A 19,099-nucleotide genomic window follows, 5' to 3' on the forward strand; every position below is an offset into this window, starting at 1 on the left:
ATTATGAAAGAGATTTCACTTTGAGAGCAGCTCTTTATCAGAAGCATTTCCTGGAACTTCTGTTCCTTTTTTTAGGCCACATCAGCAATACTAAGCAGAGAAAAAGGAATCAGAAGCAGGGAAACCAGAAATATTTGTAATGTTCACAAGCAGCCCAAGACATCCTAGTGAAGCAGGCCACAGGGAAAAATCCATGTTTCCTACCAACTCAGGATGGCCACTTGGAACTACACAGTCCTAACAGCACCGTGAGGACAACACCACCACAGCAAACACCACCTATGTACAAGTTCTGCAGCATTAGGCAATCCCATGTTCTGCTCTTTGTGCTGAAAACGCAATTCCATGTGGCTTGGGATTAGACCCTGAGTGGAGCCAATTTGGGCAGTCCTGGGCTGCTGGTGGTGCAGGAACCTTTAGTGCAGCTTGGCCCTAACAAACCCAGATGAGCTGCTCGCTCCTTCCCATCCAAGCAGGACTGGAGACAGCCACAGTTCTGAGTTTTGTAAGGACACGTCCCTTCTCAGAGACACTCAGCAGTGCCTCCAAACACTATTCAACTTTTCCCTAATCTTCTCCTCTCTGAAAGCAAAAACCATGGTCCTGTATCTTTTCAGAGCTCTCAGAGCTGGGCAGTCAACCAGACCTTGGTGTAAATTCAGCACCTTTCCCATCTAGCAGGCTACAGACTTTGCAATCTAGTGGCTCAGGTGTTTAAAAATAAAAAAAACCTCTTCACCTTTCAGAGGCTTTGATATTTTTTTTTTACTTTTCATACAGTGTAAGTCTCAAGTGTTTTAGGGAGTCAGGCCCATTCCAGAGGGTTACAACACAAAATGTGAGAGGACAAAATGAGAGAAATTAATTATTGTTTAGTTTCGAAGAAAACCACATGCCCAGAGAGGAGTAATTTTATGAGTTGTAACCCTCAGCCCCACTTTCCCAAGTCCTCAGTGCCACAGGTTTGTCACAGTGTGCCTCTTCCATTGCTCCCAGCAGCATTCCTAGCTGACAGCTCCACACTACACTGCCTGGTCACCTGTGACAGAGCCACGCTAGGAGAGCTTGTCCCAAAACAGTCAGGGGAAACTCTCTGCTTGGGAGGAAGAGAGACTTTATTTTTCAGCAGTGTGAAAACCACAACTGACAGCCACCCACCATTTTCATATCCACCCCAAGCTTTTCTCAGCATCACAAATACCCCCACAAAGGCTGCCAGAATAACCAACAAGAAAAACGTTCACCAAGCCCAAATTAAAACTGAGAGCAGCTGCCACACAAAGATTTATGTGCACAAAGAACCCAGTCCCTCAACAAGCCCCAGCACAGGGCCAGCACTAGTTGCCAAATGGCTTTGTTTGCTTTACACCTTTACCTGCAGCAGTTTACAAAGGAGTTTTCATTCAAAAGCTGCAGTTATTTTATATCAGAGATAGCTATAGAATCTATTTAACTATCAGGGAAGTAAACACTTTCCAGCATTTCACCTGTGCCTTATCAATATGATTATCTAGTAGGCAGAGTGTGTAATTCTTTCACTGAAGCAAAAGGGCTATGGATAGAAACTGCAGAAACTCTATGAAGCCAATTTTAAAGCCAGAACCACACTGCTATAACCATGTTCCTTTCAGCAGTGGGGTGGCTCCCCAGTCAACTTTACACCAGGTGATTCAGGGGGACCTTCAGCTGCACAATAAATCACTTAGAGTATCTGATATTTTTATTGCAATGACAGTAAGATTTCTCCATCTGCTCTGCTCAAGGGACTCACCATATCCCAACGAGTTTCTGCATGCCTACCATGGGGTACATCTAATTGTGCTTCTGCTCTGTCACATACAGTCAGAGCCAAGTTACATGCACACAAGCTCAAGGGAAACAGCCAGGCACAGCTCAGTCTGAGGACACAGCTGTGCTGCCAGCTGAGCTAGTTCAGCAGGAGCACATTACTTCTGGAGCCTGGACATCGCGAGTGAATCCTACTTTGCATCAATATGAAAAGTTTTACATGGATTTTAACACTAGTAACTACTCTGGTAGAAAACTAGAAACATACTTCAGATAGGGCTGAAAGTAACTTTTCTTCCCAAAGGTAGAGAAGCCAGTCTGTCTGAAAGCACTTCACATGCAAGTGCAAGGAATCCACATAAAAACTCAGGTATTAGGAGAGCCTTTCTGCCACAGGAATGGAAACTCGCCAGCCCACAAAACATAAACACGGCAGATAATGGGGTTTATTAGCCTTTAGCTGTCGGATATTGGCTGTTCTCATCCTGTGCCTCTAGCCACATCTACCTCCTTCAGCAGGCAGTTGTGGCACCTGCCTCGCTCCAGTCTGACCGCTCGGAGCTCTCAGCAGCTGCAGAGGCAGAGCTGGGAGCCAGGCACTCCCCACTGCCATGCCGGGCACTTCAGTGCATCCCAGCAAGGGCAGAGAAGCTTCCCGGGAAGGGCAGAGAAGCTTCCCGGGAAGGGCAGAGAAGCTTCCCGGCACAGCTCTTCCCAAGGACACTGCAAGCAAACACGTGCTGAACCCATCTAAGGATTAGCCCCTCTCAGGTTTTATGTGTTCATTCACCTCAGTAGAAACTGACACTCTCTGGACACTTTAGGGTGCTATTTACAAATCCTCTCCACCACAATAAAAACAGAAACTTACCAGTAAAAAGCAACTTTGTCCCCAAGCTTCTTCTCATTGACATTTCTGTCCAGGAGGTTGTAGCAGATGTTGGTGGTCGCTCCTTTCATCCACTCGATGAAGATCTTCCCCTTGGTCACATCGAAGTTGTACTTCAGGAAGGGTCCCGTGTGCGGACGCTTCCAGTAGAACTCTTTAGCGATGTCGCCCCAAAATTCTGCAAAGGCAACGGGCACCGGAGCCCAGGAGGGGGAAACAGGGATGAGGGAACGGGGCTGAGGCAGGTAACACCTGTGGGGACACGAGGGGCACCCCGAACACCCCACACGCGGGGGTTCGCGGAGGGCTCCCCGCTCTCCCCACAGCCCCGCGGGCAGCCCCGAGGGCCCGGGGAGCCGCGGCCCCGCCGCGCCGGCCCCGCTCACCGTGCGGCTCCTCCACGGAGCGCTGGTACAGCCGCTGGTAGTGGGGCAGCGAGGGGACGTGGGCCGCGGGCAGCAGCTCGGGCCGCGGCCGGTAGAGCCGGGCCTGCTCCCCCGGCAGCACCATGGCGAGGCACCGGGGCTGTGCGCGGGCGGGGGCCGCCCAGCCCCGCTCCGCCGCCGCGCCGAGCCGGGGGCGGGCACGGCGGGCGCGGCCCGCCCTCACGGCGGAGCGGGGCGGCGGCCATGTTCCACAGCCTGTGCCTGGTTTGTGGTGTGCCCGTGTCAGTGGTGTCACCCTGCCAGCACTGTCCCTGTGTCAGTGGTGTCCCCTTGTCCTTTCTGTCAGCGGAGTCCCCGTGTCAGCCGTGCCCCCTGTGTCAGTGGTGACCCCTGTGTCAGTGGTGACCCCCTATCAGCCAAGTCACCCTGCAGCTAGGTACCCTGCCCACCGTGTCCCCCCTGTCACCAGTGTGTCCCTCTCCAGTGGTGTTCCACTGTCGGTCATGGCCTTTCTGTCACTGGTGTCCCCCTGACAGCCATGCCCCGCTGTCAGTGATGTCCCTTGTCACTGGTGTCCCCTGTCACTGGTGTCCCCCTGACAGCCATGCCCCGCTCTCAGTGGTGTCCCCTGTCACTGGTGTCCCCCTGACAGCCATGTCCCGCTCTCAGTGGTGTCCCCTGTCCCTGGTGTCCCCCTGACAGCCATGCCCCGCTGTCAGTGGTGTCCCCTGTCACTGGTGTCCCCCTGACAGCCATGCCCCGCTGTCAGTGGTGTCCCCTGTCAGCCCATGGCCCGCTGTCCCACACCATCAGCCCTGTCCCCCATGCCAGCAGTGTCCCCATTTAACAGCCCTGCCCTGTCAGCCACCTCTCCCTGCCCAGCAGGAGATGTGTCCCCTCTGTGCCAGTCCCTGCCACTTTGCCAGGCACAAGGAGCAGCCCAGGGCATTGTCTGTGAGCTCTTCTCTCACCAGCCCCAGCACAGGCCCGCAGGTATGGCGCCACACTCTGTGCCTTGTCCCCCTGCAGAAAACAACTTTCATGTGGATCCACAACCCTCCACTTCCCCTCCACCGAGCTGTGTCTGCACAGCGAGCTGTGGCAGTTCACTGAGCACCTTCCTCCCGCAAAAACTTTGTACAAATCTCCTGAGGTAGTGAGAAATTAAGCATTTTTTTCACTGGTTTTCACCAAGAAGGCAGTCAAATGCTGGAACAGGAGCCCAAAGTAGGGGCAGGGTCACAATCCTTAGACACAGACAAAATTCAACAAGATAAACCCCTGTGTAGCCATGCCCATTGGAGCAGGAGGCTGGAGCTGGCGTCTCCCAGGACCAGTGTGATTCCAAAAGTGTGGTCCCAGAGCAGGAGTTACCTGTGGCTGTACCTCCTGCAGCAGACCCCTTGTCATCCCAATCCTTAACATTCCCTGCACTGAGCCCAATGCCCCAACAGCATTGCCTGCCCCTGTGACATTGCCTGCCAAGATGATATTTCTTAGGAAGGCTGCCAAAACCTCAAATTCCTTTTCTCCACTGGGGAGCTCACCCCTTGGAGCAAAGCGCTGCCGTGCCTAGGCAGCCACCTGCCCTGGGAATTTTGTGCTGGTTTGGGCCAGGGCCAAGGAGCACTCAAAAGATTAAAGTGCATAAACTTGAAGTTGGCACAGTGTCAGTGAGCAGGTACAGCCTACTCTGGTATCCTTGGGTTTTCCCAAGTGCTTTTGTGCACTCCCTGGGACTGTTGCCCTGCTGTAGACTGGAGAAGACACAAACCTGTGGACTGGTGAGCATTGTCTGCCACTCCGAGCAATGTTCTCATCAGCAGAGAGGCCAGAAACAGTTCTGTACACAAAAGCAGCAGCACTGGTGTGTATTTTTCATTAAGGATGTTCCCTACTTTTGAAGGGCACAGCTGTGCTGCAGCTCCCTGCTCTGGTGTCAGTTTGCTGCCTGCCCACACTGCTTCAGGGCAAAGGTTCTTCTGTGACCCCATGCAGGAGGGCACGGCTGAGATGAAACCGTGGAGTAGTTCAGATACTTCCCTGCATGGACTGTGTCCTATGGACAGGATCACTCCAGAGATACTCTCACACACCTCCAACATGAGCTCAGCAGGATTTACATCCCAAATCTGTCAGCCACGCTCACACCATGCTGTAGCCCATGTAACAAAAATTCCTCAACCATGTAATATAAAAGGCCTATCCTGGAAAGCTACAGTGTGGCCTCATGTTATTAATTTCATTGTTTTTAACCAAAAAAATAAAAATAAAAATTAAAATAAAATCTCAGGAAGATCAGTGTGCAGGGTCTCAATCTCTATCACATGGATGAAAGTGTAGTCTCAACACAAGTCCAATGCCCAGTTTTAGCCCATTCCTTTTTGGACTTTCAGCCTGAGGTCCCTGGTTTCTGAGCCCAGGCTTTCTCTGTGGGTAAACCAGTAAGGATACAGCCAAATCCTGCAAGAAATTTCCTTTGACCAGCCAGCAGTATCATTACCTCCAAGTTCCCGATAATAAAAGGTGTGGGGTTTTTTTAAGAAAAAGTAATTTTGGCTCTGCAACCTGGGCTCTTGGACAGGGGTAATTTTAAAGCTCCTCAGGGGCTATGGGAATTGCACTCCAGCACTCCCCTGGATCGATGGTCTGGGAACAGCCCCATGAATATTTGGGCACACTTGGCACATCATTTAACCCCAGCTGGAAACCACTCTGATCCTCTCCTGAGAAGTGGGACAAACCCTGCACCTCTAATGTCCTTCACAAGCCACCTCACTCTGATAATTTTCTGTTATGAACTGCCAGCCTTCAGTTCCAGCAGCCTGTGTCCCAGGGATTTTGCATTTACCAGCAGCTTTCTAGCAAACCTTCTGTCCCCCTAAGTGCCAGGAAGGGGGCTGTCATTCACCTCACTGCTGGGAAAGGGCTTTGTTACTCTCTTTGTCACAGGGCAGTGTCCCAGAGCCGGTGAAGAGGTGGTTTGCAGATCTGGGAGGTGGTCTGTGCTTCCCTTCTCATTGGCCTTTTGCTTCCAGTGATTTGGCCAGCTGAAATCCCCACCAGCCTCAGTGACAGCATGATTTCTGTCCAGCAACTGTTGCCTGTGTGTGTGGGACATTCTGAGCCACGACTCTGGGGCAACACCATGTCCCACGAGCCCAGAGCTGTCATTCATCCAACATTGTCCAGCCTGGGCTGCTGCAGCCAGGGAATTTTGTTCTTGTGCTGCAGCTGCCCCCAGCCGTGGCCCAGGAAGCTGCCTGATGGGGAGAGGGTGCATCTCCTCTCAGAAAGCACCTGCAAAGCAGAAAATTCCAAATAGCCTCCTGTTGTTTTCCCCAGCTCTCCCCTGTTCCAGTAAGGCTCCAAGCAGCTGCGTACAGGGTTGTGAACCACAGAGGTGGTACCATCAGTCAGGCCCCCATGGCACAAACACAGCCCTCCTCACCTTTTCATTTCAGTGTCTCACAGCTGGAAAAACACAGAATCATGGGATGCTTTGGGTTGGAACGGAACTTAAAGCTTGTCTCATCCCAACCCCCTGCCACGGGCAGGGACACCTTCCATTAGGCCAGGTTGTTCCAGGCCCCACCCAACCTGGCCTTGAGCACTTTGTGGGTATGCCCAGGCTTCCCTTGGTGATTTTACAGGATCTAGGAAAGGGCCTCCTGCCCTGTGACCATGCTTTGCTGCTGCAGTTCCTCCACCCCAGGGCACTTTGCATCCAGCTGGGCTCCTGCCCTGGGGGCTGGTGTGTGCTGGAGCTGCAGGGTTTTCTCTGAGCTTGGCTCCCAGCTCTCCTAACTCACCAGGCAGCCCTGGAAAATCAGCTGCATTTTAGGCCCTTTATTGCCTCTTCCTGTAAAGGAATAAAAGTACTTAAAGTGTATATGTTAATGAAATTACTTAAAGTGTATATGTTAATGTATATTAAGGTCTCTTGAAGAGATTCAGAGGGTCAAAAAAAAAATACTGGCCAGAATATGTTGTAGCTTGCTCACACTCTGCTTTGGATACTCTGGACACTTGGGATACTCTGGAAACAGCCTCTCTAGTGCAGCACCCACAGCAGCCCTAGTGCAGCTCAGCAGCTATGGTGGGACCCTTCACTGCATCTTCCCTGACATGAAAGATCTCCATCCTGGAGATGTTGGGGGTGGGGGAGAGAAACTGGAGAGTGTGAACTGGTTTGTACACCTCAGACCTCCTGATCCTGGTGGGGTGAGCAGGAGACAGCCTCACATGGGACCCTTGTGCTAATTTGGGCAAAGTACTGCTCCAGGTGGGCAGGTGACTTACCTGGGGGTCCAAGTGGGGTCACAGGGCATTGCCTTCTGGCCTTATTGCCAATAAAAGTGGGAATCACATCCTCATTCATGCAACCAACTGAGAGGATCAGGCAGGAAGGATGCAACCCACAGCAGGGGAGGAAGGAAGCCAAGAAGGCACATAAGTGTCTGAGCTACACCAAGGCACCAGTGTGATGGCTGAGCCTCATGGGCTTGTCTGGAGGAGGACAGCAAGCCACCTCCTCTCCCACTGCCTGTCCACTCCTCCCAGAGCATCTCCTGGACCACAGCCAGGTGAGGCAGATTCAGCAGCTTGGTGTAACACCTGTCAGTGATGCTAATCAGAGAAGGCATCTTTTTATCATAGATCTTACTCTTGGTGAACTTAGCACAAACAAGTTTGTGCCTTGCATGGCCCTGCCTTTATCAGAATATCCTGCAGTGGGAAGGGAAAGATTTCTTTAACCACAGGCAAGGGTAGAGAATTGAGGGGCAGAACAAAAGAGCAAAGGATCTGGAAGGAATCACAAGTGACACCAGCAAAAACTCCTGGGACCTGCAGAGCAGGGGTGAGATGGAGTGGGAGGCACAGGAGATGGACTGAGAGGATGTGACCAGGCTGTGGATCTTCCTGCTGGGGCTTTCTGGGCTAATTTTCAGCACATAGCCAGGCTGTGCAGCCCTTCACTTGTGCTGGATGAATCAGCAGTCAGCAGCAGTGGGGTTAAACACCGGGTTGTACTGTCTCCCCGCTGAGGACACTCCCCCTCGTCGCTGGCTGCCGAGGAAATTTTAATCAGCACCGTGATAAGAGCCCTTCAGTCCTGCTGGGAGTTATCAGCTCCTTTGTTTGTAAATGTAACTGCTCAATACCAATACACTTGGCTCTGGGTTCTGGCACTTTCCTGCTCCACAGCCCTTTGGCTCAGGGTGCTCCCTCCCTCCAGCCACCCCTTCATCAAGGTGCTAAAACCGCCCAGGTTGTGCTGAAAACAAGATCAACCCTTTTCTGTTGTTGTTGTGAGCAATTTCCTTTCTACCCCTGCTGTCACTGAGAAAAACACTTCTGAATTTGATGCGGTTTTAAGCTTCAAGGAGTAGCTGATGAATATCAGAGCCTGGTAATTTAGCCCTCTGCAGAGTACAGACAATATATTCATAATCATTCTATATGGAGATGAGCTAGTAATGCAATCAGGCTTATAAATCAAACCCAGGAGACATGTTAGTGCTGTTTGCCTGAGCGTCTTGAGCGATCTATCTACAGGAAAATGTCTGTCTGACTCTTAGATGGGGCCAATTAACTTATAAAGATGCTCTCTCCTCTCACAGTGGCTCATTTGTTTACTTGGGCTCTGCCAGCTGGTGCTATTTTCATTCTGGGAGAGGGGGCCAGGTCCGTAAGAGATTTGTTGGAAGCCTGGGCTGCAGAGGAAGGGAAAGTGCCTCAGGAGAGGCAGCGCCTTCATCAGCAGCACAGCGAGGAGACCGGGGTTTAATAAACAGCTTCCCTGTGTGAGCTGTCCTCAGGCTGCAGAGCGTGTCCTTTCACTCCCGTACGGGGCTGCCTTCTTTTGTCCCTGCTTTATTGAGCAGGGAGGGATAGCTGGAGCCCTGGGTCCGGCTCGGCCATGCCCAGGGTGAGGCCGTGTGGACACAGGAGCACATCCCACACTCTGGCAGATTGGGAATCAGCGCCAGTGGGGCTGGGAGGGTGATGTCAGCACCCAAAAAAGCAGCTCTGCTCTTGCTTTGCTTCCTTGTGGCTTGGCCACATCCTGCCCCACGCCATGTGCTGGGAGCAGGATGGGATCTGCTTTGACTGAGCAGGAATTCAGGTGTGCTGGCAGCCAGGCCGAGCTGGGAGCAGAGGGACACGGCTGGAGCAGAGCCAGCACGGAGCTGAGGTCGCTGCTGACACCAGAGGGTGGTGTGGTCTCACGCTGGAAAACCACCGCTGGAGACACATCCCTGCTCTGGCATGTTTGTAAGGAGAGGACTTGGAGACAAGCTCACATTTGTTTTGTCATAGAGATTTTTAATGTTTATTTTTTAACAGACTTGGTTTAAATTTTTGTTTTCTACAATAATTCAATGTAAAAATCCCAGTACAATATACAACAGTTTGAACATTTGGAATAAGAAATCCAGCTTGGGGAGACACGTAAGTTCAGCTAGTTCCTAACACAGGTAGCAAATTCCCTCCACCCTCCCCCAGATTTCCCAGCCAGGAAGGCATATGGGCAGGAATGCTTTACAAATGTCACACCCACCCTATAAAGACACTGGGTGCTGTGTCCCTGCAGTGGGACATCCCCTAGGAAAGGGCATCCTCCCCTCCATGGGATGGCTGGGAGCCTCCAGCATGGCAAGGCAGTCTTCAGGGAAGCGAGGCTGGCTGGCCCTTGTGCGTGAGTGATGTGGGATGCTCTGAAAATGCCCTGCGTGCAGATCCTGCAGGGTTTGGAGCTCCCTTGGCATGGAGAGGAGACCTGTCCTCCCCTTGGCAGCACTGCCAGCAGCCTGGTGCCCTACTGCAGCTGTAAGGCTGCTGGAAGGGGATGGCCCTGCAGGGCCCAGCCTAAGGGGCAGAAAACGAGGATGATGAAAGATCCCTGGCTCTTGGGTCTGAGGGGACATCTCAGGGATCACCCACTGGCCTGGGAGCTGGCAGCTTTTTCAGGAAGCCTCTTTAGGATGGCCCATGGTACTCAAGCAGCTTGGGAATGGTCCTGCTTGAACAGCCTGGAGTGGTCCTGCTTGGGCAACATGGGATGGTTCTGCTCCAGCTACATTGGATGATCCTGCCCAAGCAGCCTGGAGAGGTCCTGCTTGAGCAGTTTGGGATGCTGCTGATGAAGCAGGGAGGGATGATCCTGTTCAATCAGCATGGGATGGTTCTGCTGGAACAGTATGGAATGGTCCTGCTCAATCAGCATGGGATGGTCCTGCTGGGGTGGTCCTGCTGAGGCAGCATGGAATGGCCCTGCTTGAGCACAGTGGGATGGTCCTTGTGGAGCATGGGATGGTCCTGCTGGAGCAGTGTGTGTGGTGGGTCTGCTTGAGCACCATGGAGCAGCTGCAAGTGGCAGGGATAGTTCTTCATGTCCTACAGCATCCCAAGCAATGCATTCAAAGCCACTCCTGGCCTTTCTCGCCCCTCTTGGAAATCCTTCACTGCTGGATGTGATCCTAGGGGAATCTAGTCAAGCTCCATGTTCTACATCAGTTATTGCTAATATTAGATTGGGACATGGGTCACTTTATCTGGCTGAAACCTTTATCTGGTTACTGAAACCTTCCAAGGGCAGAGGTCATCATCCCCTTTTCCCCCATGACCAGTTCCAGCTGCACTAGCCCTAGGGAGAAGTGTTCTCTGATGGCAGGAAGGCCCTTCCTGTGTGCATCAGGGGTGGCTGAGCTGGCAGTGGCTTTCCTGGGTTAGTAAGGGATGGGATATAAGGCAGGAGAAGCGGGAAGAGAAGCAGAAAATTGTAGCTGGAGTCAGATGTGCTGGGAGTAAAAGAGTGCAGGAAGGAATGGGAGAGGTCAGACTGGGAGAAGATTGGAAGTCAGGACAAAGGTAGGAGATGAGGGAGAATGTAAGGACAGTTAGGGAGCTGTGGGGTAAGGAAGGATGGCTGGAGGTCAGGGAGGGCTAGAGAGGGAAATCTGTGAGGTTGGTGGGACACTTAAGAGGATAAAGAGGGATAGGAAGGTGGGGAAAAGTGGAGGAGCATAAGGAGAAACAGAGACAAATTTGGGAGGCAAATGACAGAGGATGGTGAGATAGCCAGATGTCGAGTGGGAGAGGGACAGGGAAGAGGTGAAACCACAGGAAAAAGTACGGGGAACAATGGGAAGTGAAGGGTCACAGGAAGGACTGAGGTGGAGGAAGATGGGATGGATAGTGAAGAAGATGGAAGATGGTGGAAAGGACAATGAATACGAAAAGTGAGGTTGGGGAGGATGAGGAGACTGGGCAGATGGTAGGAAATGGAGGGCGAGGAAGGACAGGCAAATAGTGGGTGGTGTGGGGCATGAGGAAGGATGAAGGACAGTGGGAAGTGGAGGATGAAGAAGGTGGACAAAATCAAAGGGAAAAACAAGGAGAGATTAGATGGTAGGTGATGGAGGAAAAGATGGAGGGGAGATGGAGAAGAGGAGGGAAGAGGAAACACTGGGAGATGGACATGGATGACAGGAGAAACAGAGACACTAAGGGGACAGAAGAAGACAAAGACTGGAGGGCAATGGAGAAGGATGAATGAGAAGATGGGAAATGGGTAAGCACAAAGAAGGGATTGGAAATGTGGAGGTGGAGAAGGTAAGACTGGATGACATTAGCAGTTGAAAGGATGGTGAAATGGTGGGAGGAGAGGGTGGATTTTGGGATGGGGAAGTGAAGGAAGTTGGGAGAGGAGATAGGAAAAGAGAAGAGGATGAAGAAAGACGTGAAGAAGATGAGGAGTGGAGGAGGTTGGGGTGAAGGTAGGAGCTAATGGAGAATAAGCAGGGATAAACTAATGGTAAGATGTGGAGGACAGTGGTGGGGGAGCTGAAGAAGACAGTGAAATATTGGCATGAATATGAAAGGAAAAGCTGGAGGCAAGGCAAGGATGGATGGGGCAGGGTGAAGGTGAAGAAGGAAAAACAAGAAGGTGGTGGTGACTGAAGGTAAGGAACAGGATGTGGTGAATGAAGGAGCACGTCAGAGGGATGGGATGAAAGTGTGGCAGGAAGGCTGGAGGGTGGGATATGGAAGGCAGTGGAGGAGCACAGGAAGGAGGGGTGGGAGTGGTGGGTGACAGAGGAGAACAAGGAGGGACAGGATGCAGTGTAGGATGCAGGAGCACAAGAGGGTGAGAGGGACATGGTGGGTAATGGAGGAGCACAGCATGGCAGGGAGGGATGGGACACAGCTGATGACAGCACACTGCAAGGAGTGTGGAAGGAGGGAGGGGATGTGAAGGGAGTGGGGAGAACAGGGGAGGATTGGAGGTGGTGAGTGACAGTGGAGCACAAGAAAGGACAGGACACGAAGGAGGGTGCAGGACAGGAAGGAGGGACATGACATGGTGGCTGATGGAGGGGCACAGAAAAGAAGGATGGGATCTGGTGGGTGATGGAGGGGGGTGGCAGGGAAGGATGGCACACAGTAGATGACTGCAAGGAAGGAGGGATGGATGAACAATGGAGGAGCAGTGGAAAAAGGGCTGGGACATAGAAGATACACAGGAGGGATGGGGTATGGTGGGTGATGGAAGGAGGAATGGGATAGAGTAGCCCAGGAAGGAGGAAAGAGGGCTGGGTTGGGTTAGGATTGATGAAAGAGCACAATAAATAGGGATGGAAGAAGAGCAGGGATGAAAGGGATGGGACATGAAGGATGACGGAAGAGCAAAAGGAGGGTGGGTTTTGGTGGGTGATGGAGGACCTCAGGGTGGGACAGTTTAATGGAGTGAAGCTGAGGCTGGGACTAGCAGGTGATCAGGGAATCACAGAATCACTAAGGTTGGAAACGATCTCTGAGATCATCGAGTCCAACTAAGGGGCACAAGGGCAGGGAGCCGTGGGTAGCAGAGGAAGGGGGTGTGGGGGTGTGTGCAGGCTGGGGTGAGCTGCTGGGCAGGCTGGCATGGCACACGGCAGCTGTGAGGAACACCAGCATCACAGGGACAATGCAGAGTTGGGGGCAGCCTGCTGTGGGGTGGCAGTGAGGACCCACGGGAGATGACAAGGAGCCCTGGTGGTGTGGCACAGCTGGGGTCAGCACATGGGGATGGTGTCAGGGACAGACACGGGAGTGAGGAGAGCATGGGACACCATGTGTGGGCTGGGCAGCAGGCAGGATGGCAGGAACAGAGGCACAGGATCACATCACCCCACACCTCCCTCTGCAGCAGCACTGCCCCAGACAGGACAGGCAGCACGGCCCCCACACCACAGCACGGGAAGGCAGCACCAAGGGTGGGGGTGAGGGGTTGCAGGGCCTTTATTCATCACACAACAAGCAGGCATGACACAGGGGTGCAGGATGGGATGGGCACAGAGCCTGTCATCGGGGCAGGAGGTGCCCTTCATGCGACCTTGGCATGGGCTCGTGAGAGGAAGCAGGAGGACGGGGCAGGGGCAAACTTTACCCAAAACACCTCAGGTTTCACCCCAGGCTGGGCACTGCCATGTGGACAGGGGCAGAATCCATGGAGGGGCTGGAGTAGAATCAGCCACCTCCACACCTTAAGGAAATTTTCCCCACAAATTCCTTGCCGGCCTCATCTCAGCCCCCCTGGGAAATGCCCAGCACCGCTATTTACAGAGTAAGACAGAACTGACCAATATTACAAATAATTAAAAGGCAGTTTTAAAAATGAGAAACCACATTCCAAAAAGTAGAGAGTCTTTTAAAAAAACCAAACCAAACCAAAAAACCCCGATTATCCATGAAAATGCTAAAAACCACCCCGAAAATATCTATGTACAGCAGGAGATTGCCCGTGGCAGTGCTGGACCCAACTCCTCCGTGGCAGGTAGGGACACAGCCCGGCCCTGGCTGCTGGTGAGGGCGGGCAGCACCTGCCCTGAGTCCCCCAGCCGGGTGAGGAGGGTCCCCTGGGGGCTGGCCGGGTGCCTCAGGAGCAAAAGGCCATCGGTACCGGGCCTGCTGGGCCCTGGCTGATGCTGGTGTGTCCGGGGACACAGGCAGTGAGCGGCTGGCGTGGAGATGCTGACGGAGGCTGCGACGTGGCAGTGATGCAGCAGCTGCTGCGGGCAGCGAGCGGCCGGACAGGAGAGGGCAGCAGCCTCGGCAGCACCAGCAGTTCTTAAGAGAAACTGCGAGATGACAATGTGCAGAGGCCCTGGAAGCGGTGTACAGAGCTCCAGAGCGATGCACAGAGGCCTTGGAGTGGTGTACAGAGCTCCTGGAGCAATGCACAGAGCCCTTGGAACAGCATACAGAGCCCCAGAGCAATGCAGAGCCCTCAGAGCAGTGGATGGAGCCCCTGGAGCAAAGCAGAGCTCTTGGAGCCCTGCACAGAGCCCCCAGAACAAGGCACACAGCCCCACAGCAATGCACTGAGCCCCAGGCACCTGCAGCTCCATCTGGGTGAATCCCTCCACCCAGCTCCATCTGGGTGAATCCCTGCCTGGCCCCTGGCAGGCGGCTGAAAAATAGGTCAGGCAGCTGCCTCAGAAATCTCTGTTCTCTCCTGGAGCTGCACAGGGGCACCAAGGCTGCTCTGTGTGGGACTGGGTCGCAATTCCCCAGCCCCAGGAGCTCTGCAGTGCTGGGGGGGCTGTGGCTGCTGCCCCTCCCTCCCTGGGTAAGGCTTTTTCTGGTGGTGACAGAGGGATGCACGGCGCAGACCACGGGCCATGCTGCAGCCTCCCAAACCACAATCTCTTAATCCAATTGGTGCCTCTCCAAAGTAGCTCATTTCGGTATTTTTAAAATGCACTTGGTTTTACATTGCAGGCTGTCCGGAGTTGGGCAGGGCCAGAAGTGGAGAAACAAAACAAAACAAAAAAAAAAAAAAAAAAAAAAAAGGAGAAAAGAAAAAAAAAAGAGAAATATGTATATTCAGCACTTAGAGAAGAAATAACTACAAGTGGCCCCAAGCAGGGAGGTGGGTGCACCTTGGGAGCAGGGGATGTGCACACACACACACACAGAGGCACAGGCCACCTCTCCCCACACTGTGCACCCAGCGATCCCAACCTGCAGCTGGAGGAGCCCTGGCACCACCCGGACCCCTCCCAGCAGCCAAGGGCCTCAGCAGCGCCCCAAGAGCAGAAGGGTGGCCAAGGAGGGCCCGCAGCCAGCCCAGCCCGGGCGAGCACAGGGAGCCTCCTTCCTGCCGGGGAAGCACACACAGCCCGCGGCTGATGCAACCGCGCTGCAATCGGGCAGCCGGCCCGCGGGACGCCGGCAGGATGCTGGAGCCCAGGCAGGGCGGCTGCAGCATCACCCCTCGGCCGGTGCTTCCCTCCCCGTGACAGCAGCAGCCTCCCCTGGCTGCTCTCCCTTTCTCAGCCCTCGGCACGGCAGGGTCTCGGCTGACATTCCCGGCGCGGTGGCACCGGCCAGCACGCCCCGGCAGCGGGTCTCTGTGCGGGCAGGAGGTGATGCAGCTACCCTGCCAGGGTGTCCCCGCACCCCGGGGCTACCGGCAGCCTCCCTCCGGGCTCCACATCTGCTTCGTAAGCGTCCCCGGGGCCGAGGGGACGTTTAGGAGACAGATGAGCCCGCGCCGCCTCCGAGAGGGGCCCGCGGGCTCAGCGCAGGCGCTCTTCCGGCAGGACAGTGGATGGCAGGCACGCTGCGGCCCCCGGCCCCCCGTCCTCACTCACTCGAGACCCCCGGCTTCTCCTCCGCCCTGGGGGGGTCCGCGGGGTGCAGTTTGCACTTGGAGGGGGAGTGGCGGACCGCGGAGCGGGATGGCCGGGCAAAGCAGGAGGTGAGGGACTGGGAGCTGCAGTCACACGCCGTGTCCTGCAAAGATAGACAGGGCACAGCGGAGTTAGAGGGGTCAGGCACCCTGTCCCCCGCCACGGCGGGACACCCCGGGGGGCTCCGTGCCTCGTTACCTCGCTGGCTATAGCCGAGATGAGGTCGGGGTCCCGCAGGGCTGCGTCCTTACTGCCCTGGCCAGGGGACGAGGGCTTGGGGTCCTCGCAGCTGCCCTGCTTGAGGACCTTCTTGTTCAAGACACGGGAGATGTTTTCGTGGTGGGTGGCGGGGCTGGGGTGCTCGGCTCTCTTGCTCTCCTCCCCAGCGGCCTCCTTCTTCTCCTGGGGAGCAGTGGGGCTTTGCGCCCGCCCGCAGACGTTCCTGAAGAACTCCTGCACGAGGCCATACTTGGGTGCTTCGGGCTTGGCCCGGCTGCTCTCAGGGCAGCCCGGCTTCCAGATGGACTCGGTGCTGCCTGCGTGCTCCACCACGCTGAACAGGCTGGACAGGCCATCGTTGATGTTGCTGAGGACGGGGCTGTCGCGGGTGGTGGTGGAGCGGGCCCAGGCAGAGCCATTCTGCTTGCTCTGGTGCAAGTTCCACAGGCTCCTGTCCTTGGAGGCGTCCAGCTTGGAGGAAGACCTCCTCTGGAGCTTTGGAGAGCCGTATTTCGGGGAGCAGCATGGCCGCTCGATCCTGGAGTGGACCTTATCCAGGGAGGAGGAGATCTGCTTGCTGCGCACGGACACGAGGGAGGAGCTGCGCGGGGACCAGCTCTTGCCATGCATGCCGGCGCCGCGGGGCAGGTCGGTCTGCAGGCCCACGCTCACCGTCTGGATGGTCTGTGTGCCCACGTGGGCCAGCCCCACTGTCTGGCTGGAGGTGCTTTTCACCTTCCTCTCGAGCGAGCTGGAGCGGATGGCCTGGCGCACGCAGTTGGTGATCTCCTTCATGTCGTCGCTCATGTTGCCGGAGATCTCCAGGTCGTGCAGCGAGGGGGGGAAGCGCGGCACGGGCGGCACCGCGCTCTCCCCCGCGCCACCGTCCAGCAGCTCCTGCTGCTGCTTGGAGAAGTTGCACAGCCACTGGCTGTAGGTGCCCTCGGCGCTGGCCGACTCCTCTGGCTCCTTCGGCTTGGCCATGGTGAACAAGAATCCGGGCTCGATCATGATCTTGCCCTCCTTGTTGTGCACCAGAGGCGCCTCCAGCCGCCGCACCACCGGCGGGCTGTAGTAGATGCGGATCCCTGTCTTGTCGGGTGCCGTGTAGCTCCTCTGGATTTGCTTCTGAGCTGGGTCGTGTCCGGACAGGCTGCTTGCCCGTGAGTAGTCCCAGGAGGAGATGCCCAGCTTCTCCTTGGCCAGGCTGTCAGGGGCAGGTTGCTCGATATTCACATATGTACATTTTGAGGGAGGGAGGCTGGCGCTGTCCCGGATCCCGTTGGGCAGCATCTGGGTGGTTGAGGATGCCTTTTTGCACCGGGCGTGGTCACCCAGCCCTGGCATGGTCTTTCCAGAGAGGTAGGGAGAACAGTCGAGCAAGCTTTCAAACTCTGACATGGAGGAAACAGACTTGGTCCTGTGGGAGGAGAGAGGATAGGGATCAAAAGGGGGCAGGGAAGGGGACTAGGGGACAGCTGAGACACTCTGTTCCCACCCCAATGGGACCTTCCTTGGCACCCAGTCCTGCTCCTCACAGGGAGCTCTTTGCTTTTGCTTGAACAGGGTTGCATGTCCTCTGTGACTCTCAGGGATGTCAAGCCCAGGGGCCCCCTCTGTGTTCCAGGGACTATGGAGGCACCAGCACACTCACCTTTTGAGGTTGGTTCCCTTGGCTTCTGCTTCAGAGATTGTCTCCTTGTCTGTGATTTTCTCATTGAGGGCCTAGGAGGGCACAGGAGAAAGCTCCGGGGTCAGCAAGCACAGGACCAGAGCACAGAGATGGGCTGGAGCTCAGGGGCTGCATCCCACTCCCCTCCAGCACCACCAGCTCCCCCACACAATGAGCCACAGCAGTCCCAGGACTGCACGGGGCTTGCTGCAACTACATCTACTTAAAATCAGCTTTTTATAACCCCACAGAAGTTCTTGGGGGTTCAGCCATGCCCTTCACACTCTCACTCTCCTGGTGCTCTCCCTTGCAGCCTCATTTGATGTTTAAGGGGTGTTAATTTGGCTTCACACATCCTCCCATCTTAGCAGAGACCTCATCCCTAAGAGCATCCTGAGAGTACTCCACCTTCTCTTACCCACCTCTTTCCAGTTGCTGCCGTGCTTCTCCATTTCAGAGTGCTTCAATGCCCATGGATTGGATCCTTTCTGCAACTGGAGAATGTATTGGTCACTCAACATGTGCAACATGAGCCTCTCTGGGCAAGCAAAAGCATGAAACATTCTCGGGGCAAGCAGCAGAGGCTGGAGGACATGTGCAGGATGGGGGACACCATACCTGGTTGAGTTTGTTCTGCAGGTCCTTCGCTTGCTGCTCTGCCTGCTGCTGTTCCTCCTTGAAGCGAGCCAGCAGCTCCACCTTCTCCTGGTTCCAGTTCTTCTCGCTGATCTGCAGCTGCTTGGTGAGGTCCATGACAGCGCTGTAGGACTCGGCCAGGAGATGCTGGTGCTCCTCACGCTCCCTCTTCAGTGCCACCTTCCAGTCTGGCAGCGCACGCTCTGCGATCCCTTTGCCTGCCTTTGACTCCAGCTGTGGGGACACGGTGGTGGCTGTGAGGGACCCAGGGCTCCAGTGTGCTGCTGGATATTTCCAACAAATGGGCAGGGCTGCGGGCATCCCGCTTGCCAGTGCCACTCCCAGGCTGCCAGGCTGGGCAATAAGCATGTCCCCAAAGATGTGACACACACAACATGGCTTGCCCATGGCACAGCCAAGCCATGGCCAGCCGTGGCTTGCAGCCACATCATGCCAGCTGGCCAGCAGATGGTCACCCAGCAGGACACAGGCTGAACGTCCTGCCTGCCTGGCTGTGCTCCTGCCTGCAGGACATGGCTCCTGGAGAGGGGCAGCATCACCTGCAGTGCTGCCTGAGCAGCCCCCAAGGATGGAGCACCACTGGGGTGCTGCCACCACGGCTGCTCTGCTCACTTTTGAGGAGGAGATATGGGAACTGGGGACTCATGCTCTGCCAGGAGAAATCCTGCCTGGAACGTGCTGGCACCTGTGCTGGGGGGCACAGCTGATGTACAGCCATGGGCTGCTGCCAGCACAGCGTGAGTGGAAACCTCTCAGCACTGGGAGGGCAGGGCTGAGGGACTGGTGGGACTCATCCTAGAGGCTG

General features: G+C 55.1%; 2 protein-coding genes across 3 annotated transcripts in view; both read right to left on the bottom strand.

Moving 5' to 3' along the window:
- The window catches only part of ACSS2 (acyl-CoA synthetase short chain family member 2), a 30,197-nt gene extending 26,965 nt beyond the window's left edge, over positions 1–3,232 (bottom strand). The window contains exons 1-2 of the mRNA XM_064391988.1: positions 3,064–3,232; positions 2,660–2,855 (exon numbers count right to left, since the gene is read on the bottom strand). Coding sequence (XP_064248058.1) covers positions 2,660–2,855; positions 3,064–3,187 — 320 coding nt within the window. The 5' untranslated portion in view covers positions 3,188–3,232. The remainder of the gene's footprint in view (positions 1–2,659; positions 2,856–3,063) is intronic.
- Positions 3,233–9,372: 6,140 nt separating this feature from the next.
- Positions 9,373–19,099, bottom strand: part of MTCL2 (microtubule crosslinking factor 2) — a 29,849-nt gene continuing 20,122 nt past the window's right edge. For both annotated transcript variants that reach the window (XM_064391113.1, XM_064391112.1), the window contains exons 11-16: positions 18,256–18,507; positions 18,060–18,131; positions 17,620–17,690; positions 15,945–17,385; positions 15,708–15,849; positions 9,373–14,833 (exon numbers count right to left, since the gene is read on the bottom strand). In XM_064391113.1, the coding sequence (XP_064247183.1) occupies positions 14,805–14,833; positions 15,708–15,849; positions 15,945–17,385; positions 17,620–17,690; positions 18,060–18,131; positions 18,256–18,507 (2,007 nt within the window). In that variant the 3' untranslated portion in view covers positions 9,373–14,804. The remainder of the gene's footprint in view (positions 14,834–15,707; positions 15,850–15,944; positions 17,386–17,619; positions 17,691–18,059; positions 18,132–18,255; positions 18,508–19,099) is intronic.

This window comes from Passer domesticus, chromosome 16 (assembly GCF_036417665.1).
Source record: "Passer domesticus isolate bPasDom1 chromosome 16, bPasDom1.hap1, whole genome shotgun sequence".
Taxonomy (NCBI): Eukaryota; Metazoa; Chordata; class Aves; order Passeriformes; family Passeridae; genus Passer; species Passer domesticus.